The sequence below is a fragment of the Solenopsis invicta genome, chromosome 2 (assembly GCF_016802725.1).
Source record: "Solenopsis invicta isolate M01_SB chromosome 2, UNIL_Sinv_3.0, whole genome shotgun sequence".
Classification (NCBI taxonomy): Eukaryota; Metazoa; Arthropoda; class Insecta; order Hymenoptera; family Formicidae; genus Solenopsis; species Solenopsis invicta.
This window is the reverse complement of record NC_052665.1, coordinates 11,952,285-11,971,203: the sequence shown is the minus strand read 5'-3', so window position 1 is coordinate 11,971,203 and position 18,919 is coordinate 11,952,285. Positions and strand designations below refer to the sequence as shown.

Here is an 18,919-nt window from a genome sequence, read left to right as displayed (position 1 = left end):
GCAGTGTGTCATAGGTAAAAAGTGTGTATTTTTATTTATTATTAATTCAGACATCGAGTTGAACAAATTGTTTTTCTACAAACTTAAAAACTTCTCTTATACACTTATACATTTAGATAATCGATTGCGAAGGTCGAATTAAATTATGTAATAACATGATAACCATTCTTGGTGTGAGGTGATAAACGAAACGTCGTAAAAGCTATTGTATGTTTAACATTCCCGCATTTATTCCCTTGGTGATCGGGCCTTGTTTGCTGAACATACTTATCTTGTCAGGCAGTTTTCTCGCTTTATAAAATCTAAGAACAATAATGGCATAAAACAAACTGAAAACTCTTAATTAACTTCGAGCATCGATTCGGGAAATGTTAAAAAAAAAAATTTTATAAAATATCGGCTTGATTTGACGAAAGAAAATTGGCAGCCGAAACTGTTTGCCCGATCATCCACTTTATCTCATTTTTATCTATCTTAACAAGAGTCGTCATAGAAACACAGCTGATACCTATCATTATAAAAACACAGCTGATACCTATCGAAAAACTTTCATCGCATCGTTAAAAATCGCAAAAGTCGTTGAAAATCGAGAACTAGTTGAATTTGCAGAGCCGTAACTAGAATGCAAAATGGAATTGAAGATATTTGATTTTGCATAATCTATTCTAGAATCCAAATCCACGCAAAACTAAATTTTATAAGTTCATAAAGATCTTATGAAATTGGCGATATCAAGTACAAATCTAATGCTACAAAGATCGCAATCTGTGCGAGTACAAGGTGAAAGGATTCCGATTCGAACGTGATTCCGTGATTCCGTCACGCATATTTTTCGCGGAATCTCAAGGACAAGGCTGCGGAATGATAAAACGCCGTTGAATTCGCGATAAGTGAAAGAAACGCTAGTTACGGCGCTGCGTACGCGCGCACATGCGTAACAGGCTTCAATTAACAAATGTAAAAAATTCTCCAAGAGAGAGCCCTCCTCTTCAGCCGAAGACCAGCATCGGACGAGAGATTAAGCACTTAGATGAAGGCAAACGATCCTGCGTCTCTCAAAAGAAATTCGTACACGTCCATGTGGGCGACGTCATTCTTTAAATCGATTCCTTTTCGTCACATTTCACGCGAAAAACAAACATTCGAACATTTCAAATGAAAATTCTACATTCGAATGCCGATTTTATGTCACCGCATTTATGAAAAGTCTCTATTACACCTCTTGACTCTTCGCGCCGTCTCTTTTTGACTAGAGAAATTCACTTTCCAAAAGAACAATGTTAAATTCTACAGATGTTTGCTCACCTTGCTACAAACAGTCCGTAGAACGAAAATTAATGATAGACAAATCACGCGCGCATCTAAAGAAGAATTAACAAGAATAGAGCATATTTGACCTGGTTTCTCTAATCACATCTTATCTCCGTTAATCCAAGATTTCCCAAACTTGTGAAATATATACACTGGTCCTCGGACAGCGATACAGACATTCGCTTTATTCAAATTTGTATGACTAAATTAAGAGAAATCGTTAAATTTTTTTCTAACATATTAATTTTGAGATATCTGCGACAGTCAGTCACTTAAAAACAATTTGAACGAAATCTTATTAATGGACGTAGTACATTAATTTCGTTGTTTTGGCATGTCGCTGTATTTTAAGAAAATACACATCGAAAACGTTTAGCCCACGTCCGCATTTTAAGTTTGGGAAATCTTGATTGCTAATTAAAGGGCACATGAAGGTTGCTTAGCGGGCGAAACAATCGAATTCCATGGTGTTCCTTTCTTTTTATACAAATACGCCGCGATTTATAAATATATAAAAGCAACAAATATATACCGTCATATCATGTGTGTATATATATAATACATATATGTATAATTATATATATATATATGTATATAATGTTGTTTTGCACAAATGGTACAAAGCCTATTCCGTAAAACTGTTACGTTTAGAATTGCGGCTGAAAAAAAAAACAAATACGTTGACGATCGCGTTAACGTGCGCGATTCGCGAAGTGATCTCATTTCGTCGGCATCGTCGCTACAATGTATGATCGATCGCGACGGATATAGAGCGCTTCTCGTCTGAGAAGTGCATGCGCTCTTCGGACTCGGCTCTGTCGCGATGTAGCCCGTAATCGCGCGTGCAAGCGTGCGAAAAAGCGCGAACTGGGTTGATTCTTCGCAAAGTTTCGCGGGCGCCCTCGATATCGCACCGCCAGGAGATTGTAAGAGTTTACAAGATTGCCGTTCGCAATGCAGTCCGAACTGCACGTAAATGCAGCCTCAAGCGGAATTATGATTGTTGTGTATATAAATCAGAAACCGCAACGGTGAAAATCGTTTCTCGATTCGCCAGATGACGAGAGACTCGGTAGTTTTTAAGATATACTTATGAATGAGAAAGTAATAATATAATATATTGCAAGTATCTGTCGATTTTCTCTCGCATAATCCCAAAGGTAATGTCCTCAGAGATATTAAATGAAACGAGATTATACATACAATTGCAGCTTTAATCGGGCATTAACCGTCACCGCGTTACTTTCTTCTGATAGTTTTCTTCCGATCAATCATAAAGCGATATCTCGTGCAACGTATCTCTTATCTATCTTCCTTTCGACTTTATTTTCTTTCTTATAATAGGCACAATAAAGGCTTTTATGTTTCTGCCAGCATAAACGAGAAGTACAAAAGATAAAAGTGATTTTATAAAAAGGCCGACAATTCTACGTTTTGTTAATTGTATTGAGTTAATAACTCACAACATAATAAATACAAACAATTTTTTAAACTGTATAAAAAAATATTTCTTGTAACATGAAACCAATTTGTGAATAGGATTGGAAGTTCTATTAAACCTCAAAGAATAAATTTTTATAATAAACTTTCTTCCTGTTGCGCATTGAAATAATCAATATAATATAATAAGGTTAATTATAATTTATAGATCATATACATCTTTTCAGTTATTGTATTTCATATTCAAAAAATTCTAATCTGATTTATTTTCCAATCCCATTTACTGTGACGCAACTAATAAATTTGCCTTGCGAGTAAACTCATTGAAGTCTATGTAAAAACCGAGAAGCTCGATTTTATATGTTTATTTAAGAAAACTCTCTCAAAACTTAGGAAGATTAATTTGTATAATTTAATCCTTTGTAGATAATCTGGATTTTTTTGGCACAAGCGCAATTTTACTACTGAAATTTCAATTTTTTAAAATAAGAGTTTCAACATTTCAGTTAAGCAACTATTCAATTATGTAGCAACGCTGTTAAAAAGTATCCTAAATTTTTCTAGATTTTTTGAAAACCTAAAACAACAAAAATTTGGAATTGAACGAAAAAGATCCAGATTACGTATAGAATAAGTAAAAATATTATTGCCAATGGAGGGTTAAGATCAATCGAATAATTTACACTATGCGTTAAATGTGCACGTATTGCAGTACGTTACATGGCAGCTAACATTTCTTGCGGCTTTTAAATCTTCCTCCAATTGCAAATATGGCCCGTGAAAAATGTAAGGACACTATTATTCTTCTTTTTTCGTACAACTAACCTTTTGTTCGAAAATAAGTTTTGTTATTACTAATAAAAATAATGCAGTTGGCAGAAGTGAAAATTACTGGCGTTCCGTTTTGTTTCTTTTACCAGTAAAATCAGTAGATGATTTAAAATTGTGAACATTTCAACGTTACCGCAAACTTGTAGTAAATTGCAGAAATTTTTAACTTAAAAAGTTAATAAATTAAAGTTCATGTGTTTCAAAAATAACTAGTTAAATTTAAAAATTAAATCATTGTAAAATTAACTTAAGTTAAGTTAAAAGTTATTATTGTTTAACTTTTAATTTTTTAATTATCCAACATAAATAAATTACAAGAGTTTCTAGTGCGATGCGATGCAAAAAGATCTCCCTAAAAGTCGTTTATTAAGAAAAGGTAGTCTCGCGCAGCAAGACATACTTCGCACCAGCACGCCGTCTTTGTTAAATGCCCCACTCAGGTTGTTGACCGCGCACGCCGCGTGCCGTCTGGGCCAGCCTCCCCACTCTCCTCAGTCGCCCGGTCATTCAACTTGCCCGAGGCGCGCGTGACCAACGGGTGCACGTGCGAGGCGTAGCAAGTTGAATGACTCAGCGACTGAGAAGAGTGGGGAGGCTGGCCCAGACGGCCTGCGGCGTGCTGCCTATCTCACGGGGCTGTGCGCGGTCAACAACCCAAGTAGAGCATTTAACAGAGACCGCGTGCACGTAATGCGGAGTCTCTCTTGCTGCGCGAGACTACCGTCTCTTGATCAACAACTTTTAGGAAGATTTTCGGATTTCCTTTCGTCTATTGATTTTACTGGTGAAAGAAACAAAACGGAACGCCAGTAATTTTCACTTCTGCCAACTGCATTATTTTTACTAGTAATAACAAAACCCATTTTCGAACAAACTATAAGTGCTTTATTTTTGTAATGCGAAACAAGATTGGTGCTGTGACATTCTGCAGTGGAATGTATTGTAATTATTGCGAAACGTTTCGTTCGTCAAATATAACACGGATTATCGAAAATGTTTCATCACGATTATCAAAGCGCATTAATTAAGCGTGGATTATCACGTGTGTGCACCGATATAAAAGGTTTGATATACAGATGTCAAGTGCTCGCTTGTATGGATTCGGCCTCATTTCGAAATTTTACTTCAGACTCTAAAAACATCTCTTTTTTTTAATGAACACATATCAGAGGTTCTTTCTTAAATACAAATTTGCTAGTCTTACGCTACACCACTTTCTCGAGGCAGAAGGAAAGTTTTTATTTGACATCAATGTATATTGAAACAGTCAATATTATCTCTTTTAAAGAAAGTCTCGCGTGCGGTAGTGCAGTAAATCGCGGTCTCTTTGGTATATTTGGTTAAGCGGAACTTTTTACTCCAGAATGTTTCCTCAAGCGTTTCTTTAACTGTCGTCGTTCTTACTTAAGTTTGTCATTTCTAGCATAAAGTGTTTTTGTAGTTTTAAAATTAAACCGGAATTAAATTTTTTATTATCTACATTTAATTTTTCTTAAATTCTTTTAAATTCAAAAATTACATGTTTATTAAAAAATTATTCGCTCACTCGATATCAAAGAAACGTTTTACGCAAACTTTGGCATCTGTGCATCAAATGATCCCGACGAATAATCGCGCAAGCTCTTCTCTGAGGGAAGAACTCTGGTCCTCGTTGAGAGACATCGGTACTAATAGCAAGTCTTATATAGTAGTATCATTTTTTTTTTTTTTTAGACGGTAATCACAATGCGCTTGATGATGTCTTTTTCACGTAGACTTACTAGAATAGTAAATACGTCGATTATACTGCGAAAGTATGTCGCCTTAATAGCATCGAGATGATTTCTTTTAGTTAGGCCTTACCAAGCGAATCTAATTGAACATTCTTAAACTGCTTATGATACCCGATAAACGCATTTGATCCGCGAAAGTCTAACATGGACAAGATTCTCTGAAAATTGCTCGTAGACAAATACACGTCTCGCGAGTCTTTCGTGGAATCTTTGTCGCGTAACTTTCTCAGCTGTAAATCTTTCCTCCTCCCCCCCCTCCTTTCCTCTGGCTAATCTGCTAAATATCTTTACTCGCGCGGAACAATAATCATCGGTTTACTCGAAAAAGTTAACCGATGTTCGTGAAACCGGCCTACGATTAATCAGATCAATTGTCGACGCGTCTCTCGATGATGCGTTCAGGCATTCCGATTACTTCGTAGCGAAAGTTTTATCAAATCTCTACATTCGCGCAAAACGTGACTCATATCACTATAAATAGACATCTACGATGTGTAATCGCATATCATAGATAAACTTTGCGATAATCTCGAATGTAGCTCGGGCTTAATTATAATGTGCGTGTACGTGTGTTTTACAAATTATCCAGAGCGAAAGCTCCTCATATATAGCACAGATCTCCTAGAGACGTCCATAGGACGTTCGTATGTCCTAAGAACGTCTTTGGGATATCTTTTGGATAATGTGTGCTGTTTATCATCTCGCACAGGCGACAAATGTTTCCTACGGTGTTTATCATGGCTACGACGACAATCCAGAATCGGCGGCGGATCACATTTGTTTTTCGCACTATCGCTGCCACATTACGCTACGACGTTCTTATTCGGGCTGTCGCGCGTAATAGGGTGCAGAATTTATGAGATAATACCTAGAATATCCGTTGCGACTATTGCGGATAGTGTGGTGGTATATCGTGAATACTTGCCCGGGCCACCCTCACCGGGTATGCAAACACCTTCTCGCGTTGTTCGGGTCAATCTACCACGACCGCGTTGCGTATGTACAAATATAGAAACGGGTGACTCTCCCCTCGTGCACGATGAACAGAACTCTTGTGCCCAGATTTAATTCTTGGCTGTCGTCGAAACTTCCAATCGTCCGGATAGACCTCCGATGATCCATCAAACTAACAGCTGCATCTCCAGGCATCACCTTGCTGAGACGGTGACTGCGCCTTAATTATACTGTCCGCGCCTTCTCTCTCGGAAGCCTCGAACAGGCTGGCCTGCAACAACAATTGTTCATTGCGCTTGAGAAAGCTCGGTCGCGTTATGTTTGTAATCGAAAGATAAGAGCAGAGAAAATCGTTTCTTTTTTATTCGTTGAAATTCCATCCATGCACAGCATCCAACTTAACAGTAACAATATAAAGAGAATGGTTTTTAAATTTTTTTTAAGTTACTCAGGTATACGATAAAAACGATGTTTTCGATAACAGTGTGGGATTCAACGCGAATAAGTCTTACCCGGCGGCCTCGTTGTTCCCGTATTCTTCTGGCTAGAGTGAGGAAAGCCTCTTCGATGTTGATATTTTCCTTGCACGATACCTCGAAGAAAGGCATATCGAAGTTTTCGGCGATCTTTTGGCCTCTCTCGGCGTCCACGGCGCGCTGCGCGGTCGCGTCGCATTTATTCGCCGCCAAAACTTTTACCACGTCTGGTGACGCGTTCTATGATGCAAACGACGGAATAGTTTATGATTCACATCTCGTATGATAATTCGGTTGCTTGCAGATAACTTCAAATCGATCGTGGAAACATTTTCTCGTGAAAATAATTTTTTTACGAGTCTGACAATTTTATGGGAATACTGGTGTGACAAAATTACCGATATTATAGATTCAAATTTTCTTCGAATTAGCTGTACAGAATTGAAAATTCTTTTACACGTTTAAAATGCACACAAAAATAAATATCGAGAAAAAATTAAAAAAATGTATACGCGTCGATAGCTTCTTTCATTTTTTCGGTTCTTAAGTTTAAGTCAAGTCTTTCAGTATTTATTCTTGTGTGTATTATAAAAGTGTAAAAAAGTTTTTAATTTTGCACAGTCAATATAAAGAAAATTCATTCTTGTAATATCGGTAATTACATTATGCCCTTAATTCATCCCATTCATTAATTAAACTTTTGATTTAACACGAATTCATTAAATATTCTTAATTAAACGTTGTATGCGTAGCTTATATAATATTCAAATAAATTTTATCAACTTTCCTGAAACTTTTCTCATTTGAAGCTTTCGGATCATAATTTTATTCAAACAGTCTCTTAGCACTTGGAATTCCTTTTCTAAGCTTTTTACATCTTTTTAAACGCAGCCATTTAAAAAGTAATATAGCGTGAGTTTATTTCCGTTCGCGTAATGGGTTTATTCTATCTTTAGAATCAATTTTAATCTTACTTCTTGAATATTCCGTAGCCAATATGATAGATGGTTAAAACTCTCCAAACTAGTGACATCGTACATCAAAAGGATACCCATGGCACCACGATAATACGCCGTCGTTAAAGTTCGAAATCTTTCCTGGCCGGCAGTATCCCTTTTAAAAAAAGATGCATTCACAGATATATCTTCTGCCACTTTATCTCGTTTATGTATGAGACACCTGTCACTTTATGCGCAGATAATGCTTTATGGAACTCGAGAGAACTCAAAATAAAATTTTCTGAGAGAAAATTTTTTTTCACTTAATTTTCAAAAATGTTACTTAACGTTTAATTATCCATTGCACTCAAAAAGAAAAAATGTCTAAATTAAGAGAGATATTAAAATGTTTTATTTCTGTCTCCAATTTATAAACACTTAAAAATATTTTAGTTTTAAACGGAATTCAAACAATAAAATGTTTAAAGCTGTTAAAACTGTTAAAAATTTTAGTTTAAAACATTCTTATTCATAGTGTTTTAAATTTAAACACTTTTTAAAATTAAAATATTATTTAAAATTAAATATTTCTTCTTTGAATGTGAGAACTCGTTGGAGAGAGAACTAATTGATACTCACCAAATTTGTAATTTAATTGGCGTTCCATCTAAGTTAATGATCTTCTGTTTGAAATCAATACCTGCAGACAGATTCATCATTTACATCAATCTTCACGCGCAGATATTATCGGAATATTTAGCAAATTCTAAAGTTTAAAGAAAATCAAGGACACGTGATACATTTCAATTATGTTTGTAGCACGGAACAATTAGATGCTATCATTAATTAGATAGCCGTTGCAACAGTTTATACACCAGAATTTCATATGTTCCTCGCGTGCAAATAGGATGATTAAAACCTTGTACACACAGGAACGGAACTAGCTTTTGTAACGGAGAAGAAACGCGTAATAGCTGTAACTATAAAATATTTTCATACAAGCGAGAATGCGAGTTTACATCATTTTTATAATTATAACAATTTATATCGGGACGATGGCCAGAAATAGTTTGCTCCTAAAGTTGAACTTAAATATACATATACGCCACGACATTAAAGTTAGGGCGGATGCAACCGGGTAATCAGCTGATCGATGCTGGCTGAATATACATTTTACGAAATACATAAGTAATTCATATCCGCTATCAAGTGCCAGTTAACTAACTTTAGCAAATAGAATAATTATTATACTATTTAACCCCACCAAAGATAAAAACAACATTGAATTTAAATAATCTCTCAAAATGCAAAATAGGTTTTATTTCTCATTATTTTGCAAGTAGAAAAGACGAGGATGGTGAAAAATTAAACGTGTAAAATTAGGACAATGTTATAAAAATGAATTGAGGTAAAAATTTTTTAGCACGTAAAAAATCTGCATTGAAGACAAAGACATGACCTGACTGAGTAATAGTTGAGGTTTAATTAACGGCTACTTGTGTCAACGATGTAAAGAACCAATAAATCGGTTTGTCGTATCCTGAGGAAAATTGAGGCACGTGATTTTATTGCACCAGGGAAGATGAGCTGTCGTAAACCAATCGCATCTGGCGCCAAGACACGTCACAGTGATCAACCAACAACAAGTCGCTGAAATGACTCACCGACGCGGCTTCGGGGTGGCCGCCGCGGGTGAAACGGAAAACCCGGCGTATATTTTTACGATCACACGCATACGCGTGTTTTTTCTCACCTATCGTCGAGATGTAAGTATCGTAGTATCGTTCGTCGCAGTAGCGATGCACGATACAAGTTTTGCCGACGTTCGAGTCGCCGAGCACCAGGACCTTGTACGTCGCTGCGAAATCCAACGCCATGTTTGCCGTGGGTCTCGGGCGGTTTTGAACTGTTGTTGGGTCGACAACAGAGTCGTCGGCCGGGGGTTGTTCTTCGCGGACGCTCGGGGGGCTGCGGGGGCGGAAGATCGATTCGAGGCTTGCGCTTTAGCCCCCCATACGACTCGGGGTTGAAGGTGTCCTCACAATCGTCTCTGTGACTTTTCGTCGCTCATGCGCGGTTTTTAGATGTTAAAAGAGCGCACGGTATGGAGATGCGTGTGATGCAGCAGCGGACGCGTGAGACTGTGTGCGTGTCAAAGATGAGACCGAAGATCGACACAGGGCGCCGACGGTGTCTATCGGGAGCCATATGCAACATATAGCCTTATATATGTATAATACATGCAACATACTGGAAAACGCCGGAAGACTATTTCTATTTTTACACTTCTCTCTTTCTCGTTCGTGTCTCCTTCTTATGCATAATAAAACCTTGCGCGTCTTGTGGAATAATTCGATTCGTCGACACAAAGGTTCGACGATTTGCACGAGGGATTTGTGTGTGTGGAGATGTCGAAAATGATTAAGCAATTATTGGAAATTAGGCCGCTTTATTTTATTTTATTCACATTACCAATTAGATCAAAATTCCTTTCTGACTGAAACTGTCAGACAATCTATAGTTGTATCGACAATATACATATTTATCCTAAACTCTGTTCGATAACAAAATATTATGGAAATTAAATTCAAAAATCTATGAACGTTCGGCCGCTTAATACGATCAATTTATTCTACATATCGCAATACACTAGTTTGTCTTTTTACGTGACGAAATATCTATTTTCCTTTTTCAAAATTTGTATGCTACAATTACATCTATAATATATCCCTGGTGAAAATTTGTCCTAATATTTTTCGTATAATTTTTCAAAATTGCTGTGACTATTTATTTAATTTTATAACTTTTTCAGAAAAAATTTCTTAAATTTCTTAATTTTTTTAACGAATAGAACATTTTTCAGAGAAGTCTATTCTCTTCCGAAATTCTTTATATACACATACATCTAAATTTTCAAATATTCTAAGATTTCTTATTGAATAATTTTCAAAAAAAACTTATAAATCTTTTAAGAAGAATTTTAAGATATTTTTTTAGAAATCTAAAGTATGAAAGGAGGAGTGGACCTCGCTCACGTGGAAAGTTATAAACTCATGTGAAACAGAACAATTAGACTTTGTTTCACAGAGTTACAGTCATGATGCATTGAACCTTTTTTTTATGCAAAATTCGATGTACTTTATTTTTTGTTTGAATAAATTTTTAATCAAATTTATACTTTCAAAGTAAAATAAAATCGCGTTTTTTTTTTTTTAATATAGCAGTCAAAATATGAGTGAGCGACAACACAAATTTGTGTTGTCATATTCGCAATCAGGAGACAAAAATACAAACAAAATTGATAATATCTTCTCTTTTTTCAAAGTAAGAATACGTAGCTCGTCCAAAGATTAATCGATAATTTTTTCACCAGAGATTCCTAAGAATCAGATGAAATGACGCGTATAACTACTCAAGTACTTTTCGGGACTGGCAAAGTATATATTCTACAATAAATATATATAGATATGGAATTATATATGTAACAATAATAAAATTAGTTTTGATACTTTGGTGATGTAAGCTGCATTTGTTAATCAGGCCACATTATCTACCAGGATACGTGACTCTGATGCACAGGTAATATTGCATGTTAACCGCCAGAGGTTTCATTAGTCGAAGTAAACAAGCTTCTAATTACCAGATTAGAAGTAAGATGTCAACGCTTTAGCCATGTATACACATTAAAAAACTAGCAAATCGATATTATTGTTAGCGAGTTTATGAATTCCTTTTCTTTGTATTTAAATAAGTGTTTTTGAAATAACCATTTGTGTTTGATGTCAAAATACGCGAAAATCGTTTTTGTTCGCCATTGCTTTTCGCCTTAGTTAATAACAATAATCATATAAATAACATATGTATAGGCACTTCAAGCATTATAACTTGTATAAGAAGTTAGAACTATTTTTGGTTAGCATTGCCTGTAAGTTGTACAATTCTGCCTGCCACGATAACGTCTTGCTTATGTAAGCTATCTACATGATATGTTCTTAATTAATGTAATACTTAAATTTAATACTTAGAGTAACGCTTTAGACGCTACCATTCGCAGTCTATAACATATCCTAAATTAAAGCAGTTTTAACATTAACAAGTCTTCAGCTAACATAATTTTTTCCGTTGGTAAGTCTTGTATAGAGATTTGCTCACAGTCTCATATCATTATATAAATACTAATCTTACATAAATAATAAAATAGAGTTTAATTTACGTAATAAAGGACGGTAATTTGAAACGCAAGAAGAAACGCACAACTCAAGTTTATTTACATTCGGAACACATTCGTTAAAGGTAATACTATCACGGAACAAGTCTGCGGAACGTCTATTATGACATGAAAATTTATCATGTTTCCGCAGCAATAATCGATCTGTCACTAAGAGGCTAAAGTCGGTATTCATAGTCGATTCTTATATTCAATATCTGTCTATTTCAAGTACTGTCTTAAGATGTCATCAACCAATCACAAAGCCGTATTAGTATCTTAAAACATTACTCATTTACAAGGTTTTAAAATAAGATTCGATTATGAATGCCAGTCTGAGAGACATTTGGCGTACGCGTTAGACCAAGTTATTTTTGCATCGCGGAAAATAATTTTTCCCGCTTTTAGGAAGAACATTAAATTAACGAAGGCCATTCTTGCAAGAAGAATGGAATCGAATCGTCGCCCATTCTGCACAATATGCTACCCTCAAAGATGTATATTATAGTAGAAATGACCAAATGCACAATCCAATCACTACGATGCTCGACATGTACGCTAACGAATTAGGAAGATGAATATTATAAATACTTTCTCGTTTAATCAACCACAATGGAACGACGACGTGGAGAATGTCCGGTATCATAAAGCCCAAATCGCGTATAACCTTCGCAAAAGTTAAGAGTTACAAAACATTTCTTCTTTATTATCATTCGTGACTGAGAAAAAAAATATTAAATTAATTAAATTTTTTAACTTGATTAAATTTCTTCAGTTCCAAAAAAATATTTATATATTATTTATAAACTTAAATATAGAGGAGAGAATTGCCTCTTAAAATTTATCATCAAAATTATAGTAGTTGTGGGACAACAAAAATTCTATTATACTTTTAATAAAATTTGATTGAACATTATATTTTTCATTATAGTTTTATAACGTAAAATAGTTTAATTGAAATCGTTTGATTTCGAGTTTGAGTTTTAAAATCGTTCAATTTTAAAAGAATGATGAGTAAAATAAGATTTTGATTCTGGAGTGGGAAAAACAATATACCTTTTTTTGTAGGTTTTAAGCTGCTGAATTTGACTTTCAAAAATTTGAATTTGTCGGGAAAGTATTAAATCTACTAAACGTCTAGTACCGTAAATTGTTATTGTTGAGTTTCATGAATGTCGAAACGTTTGTAATTTGAATTTATGTAAAATAGAAGTTTTTACAAAGTAATCGTACCATAATCTTGCATGGCTTGTCTTGTTCGTATTGCTTTGTCATTTAATTTTGAAGAAATTTAACCAAATAAAAAATTTAATCAAGTTAATGACTTTTCTTCAGAATCGTTTCTTACCTGATGCGCGTGGCCCTCTCCTCTAACGACATTCTCGAAAAACTGATCCCATCCACCGGCTACAATATGCAGAAGAGCTATTGCGGCAATGCCAAACGCTTTTCTGTGAGTTATAGGATTCTTCTTATCCGCAAGGTGGACCACCCAGGCCGTGGATATCAGCTCAGTGATGGTGAAGAACAACTGATGATACCACTGGGAGTAAAAGTCATCGTTCCAGTAATTAATATAAACCCACCACGAGTAATAATTTGAGAATAGAGCGGTCGAGAAGAGGAGCATCATGGACTGCCTAAGCCTCTGTTTGATCGCCAATCTTGCCAAATGCTTCATTGTCTCGTAAAACGCTATCACTCCAACGACGATAAGCACCCATATTTTCAACATATTCGAAGTGGCATTGAAGTACATGTGTTTATAAGGAGCGATACCGGATTCGTATGAACCTGTAAAAAGATTTCAATTTAGATAGCTATTGCTGATCTGCAATTGCTGATTATAGCAACATTTAAACATGAAAAGAACGGTTTTGTTGAATCTAAAAATTTAGCCGGATAGAAATAGAAATAATTTTATTGGGCTATCAAAATAATTTTGAAGAACGTTCAAATGTGATAAGCATTGCTTCAAAAAGGCATTCCAGTCCACAAGCTTGAGCTTCTATATAAATTATTTTGATAGTCCAATAAAATTAGTTTTAGAGATCTGTGTCTACCTAAATTTTTAAATAATTGAGCAAAACTGTTCTTTCCTTAGAGATATTCGTAGATTTTCACAAATTTTATTACCTTTAAAGACAGTGTCCCAGCACGAGCAGGAGCAATATCGTTTGTCCACAACCCTTGAATAATCCTGCCAGAAATAATATAAGGTTACAATCTGCAACGGTGGAATTGTTAAAGGTCCTATGATGCCCATGAATCTCGATCCGCTTGTTGTGATGTTTTTGCACAGGGCACGCTTCAACATCTTTAATAGAGCCATTTGTCTTGATTTGATGTATTACGAATGAACAGATAACGATTCAGAATTTTCCTGCATTTTATCGATTAGAAAAATCCTCCTTATCACATATACCAATATTATACCGTAGATAAAAGTAATACCTAGCGCTGTGCATTGGCACTTGTGGTCGTTATATACTCAAATAATAAGTAAAAACACTTTAATGGAAATACCCTTAACTATATTTTATAATTTCATAAAGAAATCTGACTTTCACTTTGGCAACGCCACATTGTCGTTTTCACTTTACATAAATCAAATTTATTGTAAACTTTATGTGCGCATTTTAAACGAAACCATCTCTTCTGTCTTAATATCCCTTGAAATTTTTGAAAATTAACATAAAATGAAACAAATGGACAAGTTCTACAACATAGGATATAACTTATTTCTCTACATGTGATGAGTCCTCAGGTGTGAAACGGCGGGTAATAAACAAAAATGCAAACGAAAAACTGTTCAACACATGTTTATTGCAACAACACGTGTTTATTTCACACAATGCGCATCGTTGTTGTGCGCCACACGACGCAAATTGGAGTAAAGATTTCTCGGCACGTCTGGATTCTTTGGTTGTTACGTCATGGCGAAAATATGTGTTCATTTAGGTCGTAGCGGTCTGCACACGAGCAACCGCTGGCGATGGCGGTGCTCTCCGAGCGGGCACCTTCGACTTCACATGCTTCACATGTCAACTAATTCGATGATTTCACGTGCAAGGCCGTTTAATCAGGAATGGACGGCCAGAAATGGACCAAGCAGCTGTTAAGAAACGCCATCTTTCTGTTCCAAGTTGCTTGGCAGAAACTTTTGCTTCGAGTAACAGGAAGTGGCAGATGCAACCTCGACTGTAGATATGCATTACAGCGTAGATAAAAATGTTAAAATATTAATATTAAAATTACACAGGCTTAAGTAAGTTAATATTTCTTTCATTTAAATTAAATTGAATTTAATAACTTCAAAACTATTATATTATGACTAATTCTACATCATTTTTTAATTTTTAAAACCAGAAAAAAATAAAGAATAGGTTAAAACAAGATTAGAATTGTACAATGGTGAAAATAAAAATAAATTAATCTACTTGTAATTACAAATATTACTGTTTATATATAAAAGCAGTTTAAGGCTTTTTGTTATTTCTGAAGTATCGACCACTATTAATTCAGAGTTCTGCATTTTTTGTATCTGTATCATTTATTATAGCGTTCAGTACACGATTCCTTTTTGATATACCTTCCAATCTTATCGCGTTCAGTTCCAATATTATCTATATCTATTATCCGCAAACTATAAATAATTATAAAATAAAAATTATTGATGTAATCTGAACATTGTTACTATTCATTATGTTTTCTTCCATTATTTGTAACCTAAACTCTAGTAAATTTAATAACATTTTTCTTTGAATAATATGTTGACATTAGTAATTTACTAAAAAATTTATAAATAAAAGTGGCAAAAAATATTACATTATTTCGTATTTATTATAATATGTAGGAAAAACAAAACATTTTTAGACTGCTAACAGTTATTCCGTTCTCAAGCATTTACTCAAGATTCGAACGTAAAAATGCCAAGAAAGTACAGAACTAAAAGCTTTCAGTTGTGTCGTTGTTGCTATAAGTGGCGTTGCCAATGTCTGGTACCACGAAAAAAGAAACCACATCCTCCATTTAATAGCGAAACAAAGTTAGGTAGCAAAATTGGCTTGCATCCTAAACTAAAGACACTTGCACCAATATCACCAGCTGTAGGTTCTTACGATCCTCGACCGATCGATCATAAATCCATAATTATTAGGTAAAACGCAAACTCAGTTTTTTCTCGAAATCTTTCGGGAGTTACTAATAAGTAGGACAAACTACGTTACAGTTGGCAAAAGCAACAAGAAGTGGAAGAATTTTCCGCCACAATGGGTGGTAGATTGACAAAGAAAATTATGGGCCAGAGCAACTTGATGAAGACTGAACATGGACCAGGTAGTCACGAAATATATCGTTGGCCGGAAAGAGCCGTGGAGGCGCCTTGTAAAAGTTTGCGAATGGATGCTGGTTTCGGAACCATTCCAAGATTTCTACAAAGTTATAAATCCACTACACCCGGGCCAGGTTAATAACATTATCTTCCGAAAGAATGACAAGGAAAGAACAATTTTACTGTAAAATCTAAAAAATTAAATACAAAGAAAAAAATAACTTTATGTTGGATCACAAAAATAATTATATATACATATACATATACTAAGCATATAATATTGCTGCAAAAAATTTCAACATTATAAACAGAATTGGTATAAATCGGTCAATTTTTATCTATTTTAAATTGTTTTTCTTACGAGGGAATTTTTTACGAAGGAAATCTAAAAATATTACACATTTTATATTTTTTTCTCTTAAAGTTTATCCAAACTTGTTTAAAAAATTTTATTTGAAATGTACAATTTTACTTTTTTTACTGTCAAATTTTGTTAAAACTAAATTATTCGTATTGTGTAATTAACAGTTGTTTTACATAAACATTGTTTATTTCTTAATTCTTTATTTATGATTACCCGGTCGACATCCTTTATCTTCTTAAGGATATACATTGAGAACGCACAATCCTTTTTTCTACTTGGATCAGAGAAGGCAAAAAGGTTTCTCTGATATACCTACATTCGAGTTCGACAATTTAGCACCTAGGTTCCAAGAAACTATAAAAACATGGTCTCTACCATGCACCAGGTAATGAGAAAGAGAATATTATAATACTAGGCTTTTAAATTTTTTTCTAAAATTTTTTAGTTTATAATATTGTAAAAAATTGTTTGTTACAATAGATATAGAGTAAAACATCCAAATTCGTTGCAAGTCTTCCTTGAGAAGATCACTAGCAAAAGGGGACCTTATGATCTCTTTACAGGTATTAAAATAACATTTTTAAAAATATGCACTCATTACTTTATGATGTATGTATTTTGCAAATACAGACTAAAATATATTTTAAATATACACTATCGTTTGTAAATTCAGAAAATTTTTCCACACCTCATATAAAGTTAAATTAAAATATGTTTCTTTAATTAAAAAAAATTATCCAAACCAAGAATGTAATAAAAAAAATTTATTCTCTTCTTTCTCTTATATGTAAATATTTTTATTTCGAAGTAAAAAACTTTTTTTTTTTTTAAAGAAATTAGCTACTGAAAAATCATCCCACTAATTTAAAACATTTATTTTGAAACTTAAAAAACCCACTTTAAAAGATTTTCTTGTTAATTATTATTTAATAATAGCCAATCTACAGAACTTAAAAAAAAAAAAAAATATTGAAAAAAAATTTTTAACTCTATATATTTTGGAAAATAAAATATCATAGAAACAAATTTTAAAAGTCAAATTTGTAACTGCCTCTTCTACTCTTTAAAATACATTTTGAAAACTTAATGATTTTTTTTACCAAGATAAAGCTTAACTTTTTATGAGATGCGAGCAAAATTAAAAGTATTCCCAAATGTATCAGCAAAGTAATATTATTTGAAAAAATGTTCGATATAATGTGTCATGTAAAAGTATTCTTTTAAAATTTGGGAAAACTGTCTTTAAACATTTAATATAAATAAAAACGTACAGATTTAATTACAAAATATAGTACGTATATTCTTATTTTCACATTGAGGACCAAGAGATGAGACTACTATTAAGGGACACTGGGCATATGCAAAATTAGAAAAACAGATTGATTGGCCACAAAAATTGCAGGGTGAAGTGGAAAAACTTTCTAGCAAATGCAACTATTTTAAAGGAAAATGGTCTACCAATCCTAGGTATTAAAAAAAAATTACAATAATAAAATAATATAGGTGATAAGGTTAAATAAAGTTATTCTTATTAATTATATTTTATAATCTATAATGGAAAGAATATAAAAATTTTATATAACAAAAAAAATTCTCTTAAAGATTCACGAAGAAACCGGTTACAAGGATGCTATTACAAGATATCAACACGTGTTACAAAGACCCCGATGAGCCGGGACCTGGTCATTACAATCCTCAAACGCCGCAAAAATTGAGTACACTCAAAAGATATCCATTTGATAGCAATGTAAAACATGTACGGCCCATTCCGCCAAGGGATATTCATCCTGGACCACAAAGATACAAAATTAAACAGGAATATCGTGTGAAAGGATACGGATGGACATGCGTTTTTAAAAGCAAAGTGCCTAGGACGATTGATTTCGTTACTTCGCCGTTGTATAATTAATCTTTGCAAGCATTGTAATATAATAAAATTCATAAACTATTAGCAAGTTCTTAATAGAAACTAGTTCGATCATTGTGTAGTTATGATTACATTAAAAACAAAATTTATTATACATATCGCATCACAATATAAAATTCGACATGTATGTAGAATTAATTTCATGGCAATTATCGATCGCGGGTGTAAGTTTCATTACGTCGAAAGCTGCCGCGATGCAAAATCTACACGGTTCGCGTGATAGCCCCGGTCTACACGACAAGATCGACGATTGCTCCACTTCTCATTTAAAAGTCCAATGATCGTCATGATTTATCGCATGGATTAGCTCGAACAGCATGCTGCTTCGTCGTTTTTTCCATCGACGGTGTTCCTCGGCACTCCTCG

At 34.2% G+C, this 18,919-nt stretch overlaps 3 protein-coding genes across 3 annotated transcripts; 1 reads left to right on the top strand and 2 right to left on the bottom strand.

Moving 5' to 3' along the window:
• Window positions 1-8: 8 nt before the first annotated feature.
• Window positions 9-10,044, bottom strand: LOC105196787 (ras-related protein Rab-8A). Its single transcript, XM_011162893.3, has 5 exons — window positions 9,476-10,044; window positions 8,362-8,422; window positions 7,759-7,897; window positions 6,821-7,024; window positions 9-6,579 (listed from the first exon to the last, which is right to left on the bottom strand). Exons 1-5 carry the CDS (start codon window positions 9,597-9,599, stop codon window positions 6,481-6,483), a joined length of 627 nt encoding a protein of 208 aa, XP_011161195.1. The 5' UTR covers window positions 9,600-10,044; the 3' UTR covers window positions 9-6,480.
• A 110-nt stretch (window positions 10,045-10,154) lies between these two features.
• On the bottom strand, window positions 10,155-15,094 carry LOC105196788. The gene is made up of 3 exons (XM_011162894.3): window positions 14,066-15,094; window positions 13,278-13,723; window positions 10,155-12,596 (listed from the first exon to the last, which is right to left on the bottom strand). The coding sequence occupies exons 1-3, from the start codon at window positions 14,259-14,261 to the stop codon at window positions 12,432-12,434; spliced, it is 807 nt and encodes a 268-aa protein (XP_011161196.1). The 5' UTR covers window positions 14,262-15,094; the 3' UTR covers window positions 10,155-12,431.
• An 885-nt stretch (window positions 15,095-15,979) lies between these two features.
• LOC105196823 (lymphocyte expansion molecule) lies at window positions 15,980-18,535 on the top strand. The gene is made up of 5 exons (XM_039445796.1): window positions 15,980-16,396; window positions 16,867-17,011; window positions 17,107-17,189; window positions 17,946-18,093; window positions 18,229-18,535. Exons 1-5 carry the CDS (start codon window positions 16,201-16,203, stop codon window positions 18,533-18,535), a joined length of 879 nt encoding a protein of 292 aa, XP_039301730.1. The 5' UTR covers window positions 15,980-16,200.
• The last annotated feature ends 384 nt before the right edge of the window (window positions 18,536-18,919 follow it).

Excerpts from the sequence above, each read along its gene's own strand:
- LOC105196787 (XM_011162893.3), bottom strand. The coding sequence starts at position 9,599 with ATGGCGTTGGATTTCGCAGCGACGTACAAGGTCCTGGTGCTCGGCGAC. Across the intron at positions 8,423-9,475 it reads TACTTACATCTCGACGATAG|GTATTGATTTCAAACAGAAG; the intron begins GTGAGAAAAAAC and ends ATCTGTCTGCAG. Across the intron at positions 7,025-7,758 it reads GGCTACGGAATATTCAAGAA|AACGCGTCACCAGACGTGGT; the intron begins GTAAGATTAAAA and ends TTTGCATCATAG.
- LOC105196823 (XM_039445796.1), top strand. The coding sequence starts at position 16,201 with ATGGGTGGTAGATTGACAAAGAAAATTATGGGCCAGAGCAACTTGATG. Across the intron at positions 16,397-16,866 it reads ATCCACTACACCCGGGCCAG|GATATACATTGAGAACGCAC; the intron begins GTTAATAACATT and ends TATCTTCTTAAG. Across the intron at positions 17,190-17,945 it reads ACCTTATGATCTCTTTACAG|GACCAAGAGATGAGACTACT; the intron begins GTATTAAAATAA and ends TTTCACATTGAG.
- LOC105196788 (XM_011162894.3), bottom strand. The coding sequence starts at position 14,261 with ATGGCTCTATTAAAGATGTTGAAGCGTGCCCTGTGCAAAAACATCACA. Across the intron at positions 13,724-14,065 it reads CTGGGACACTGTCTTTAAAG|GTTCATACGAATCCGGTATC; the intron begins GTAATAAAATTT and ends ATCTTTTTACAG. Across the intron at positions 12,597-13,277 it reads GAGAGGGCCACGCGCATCAG|GTTATACGCGATTTGGGCTT; the intron begins GTAAGAAACGAT and ends ACTTTTGCGAAG.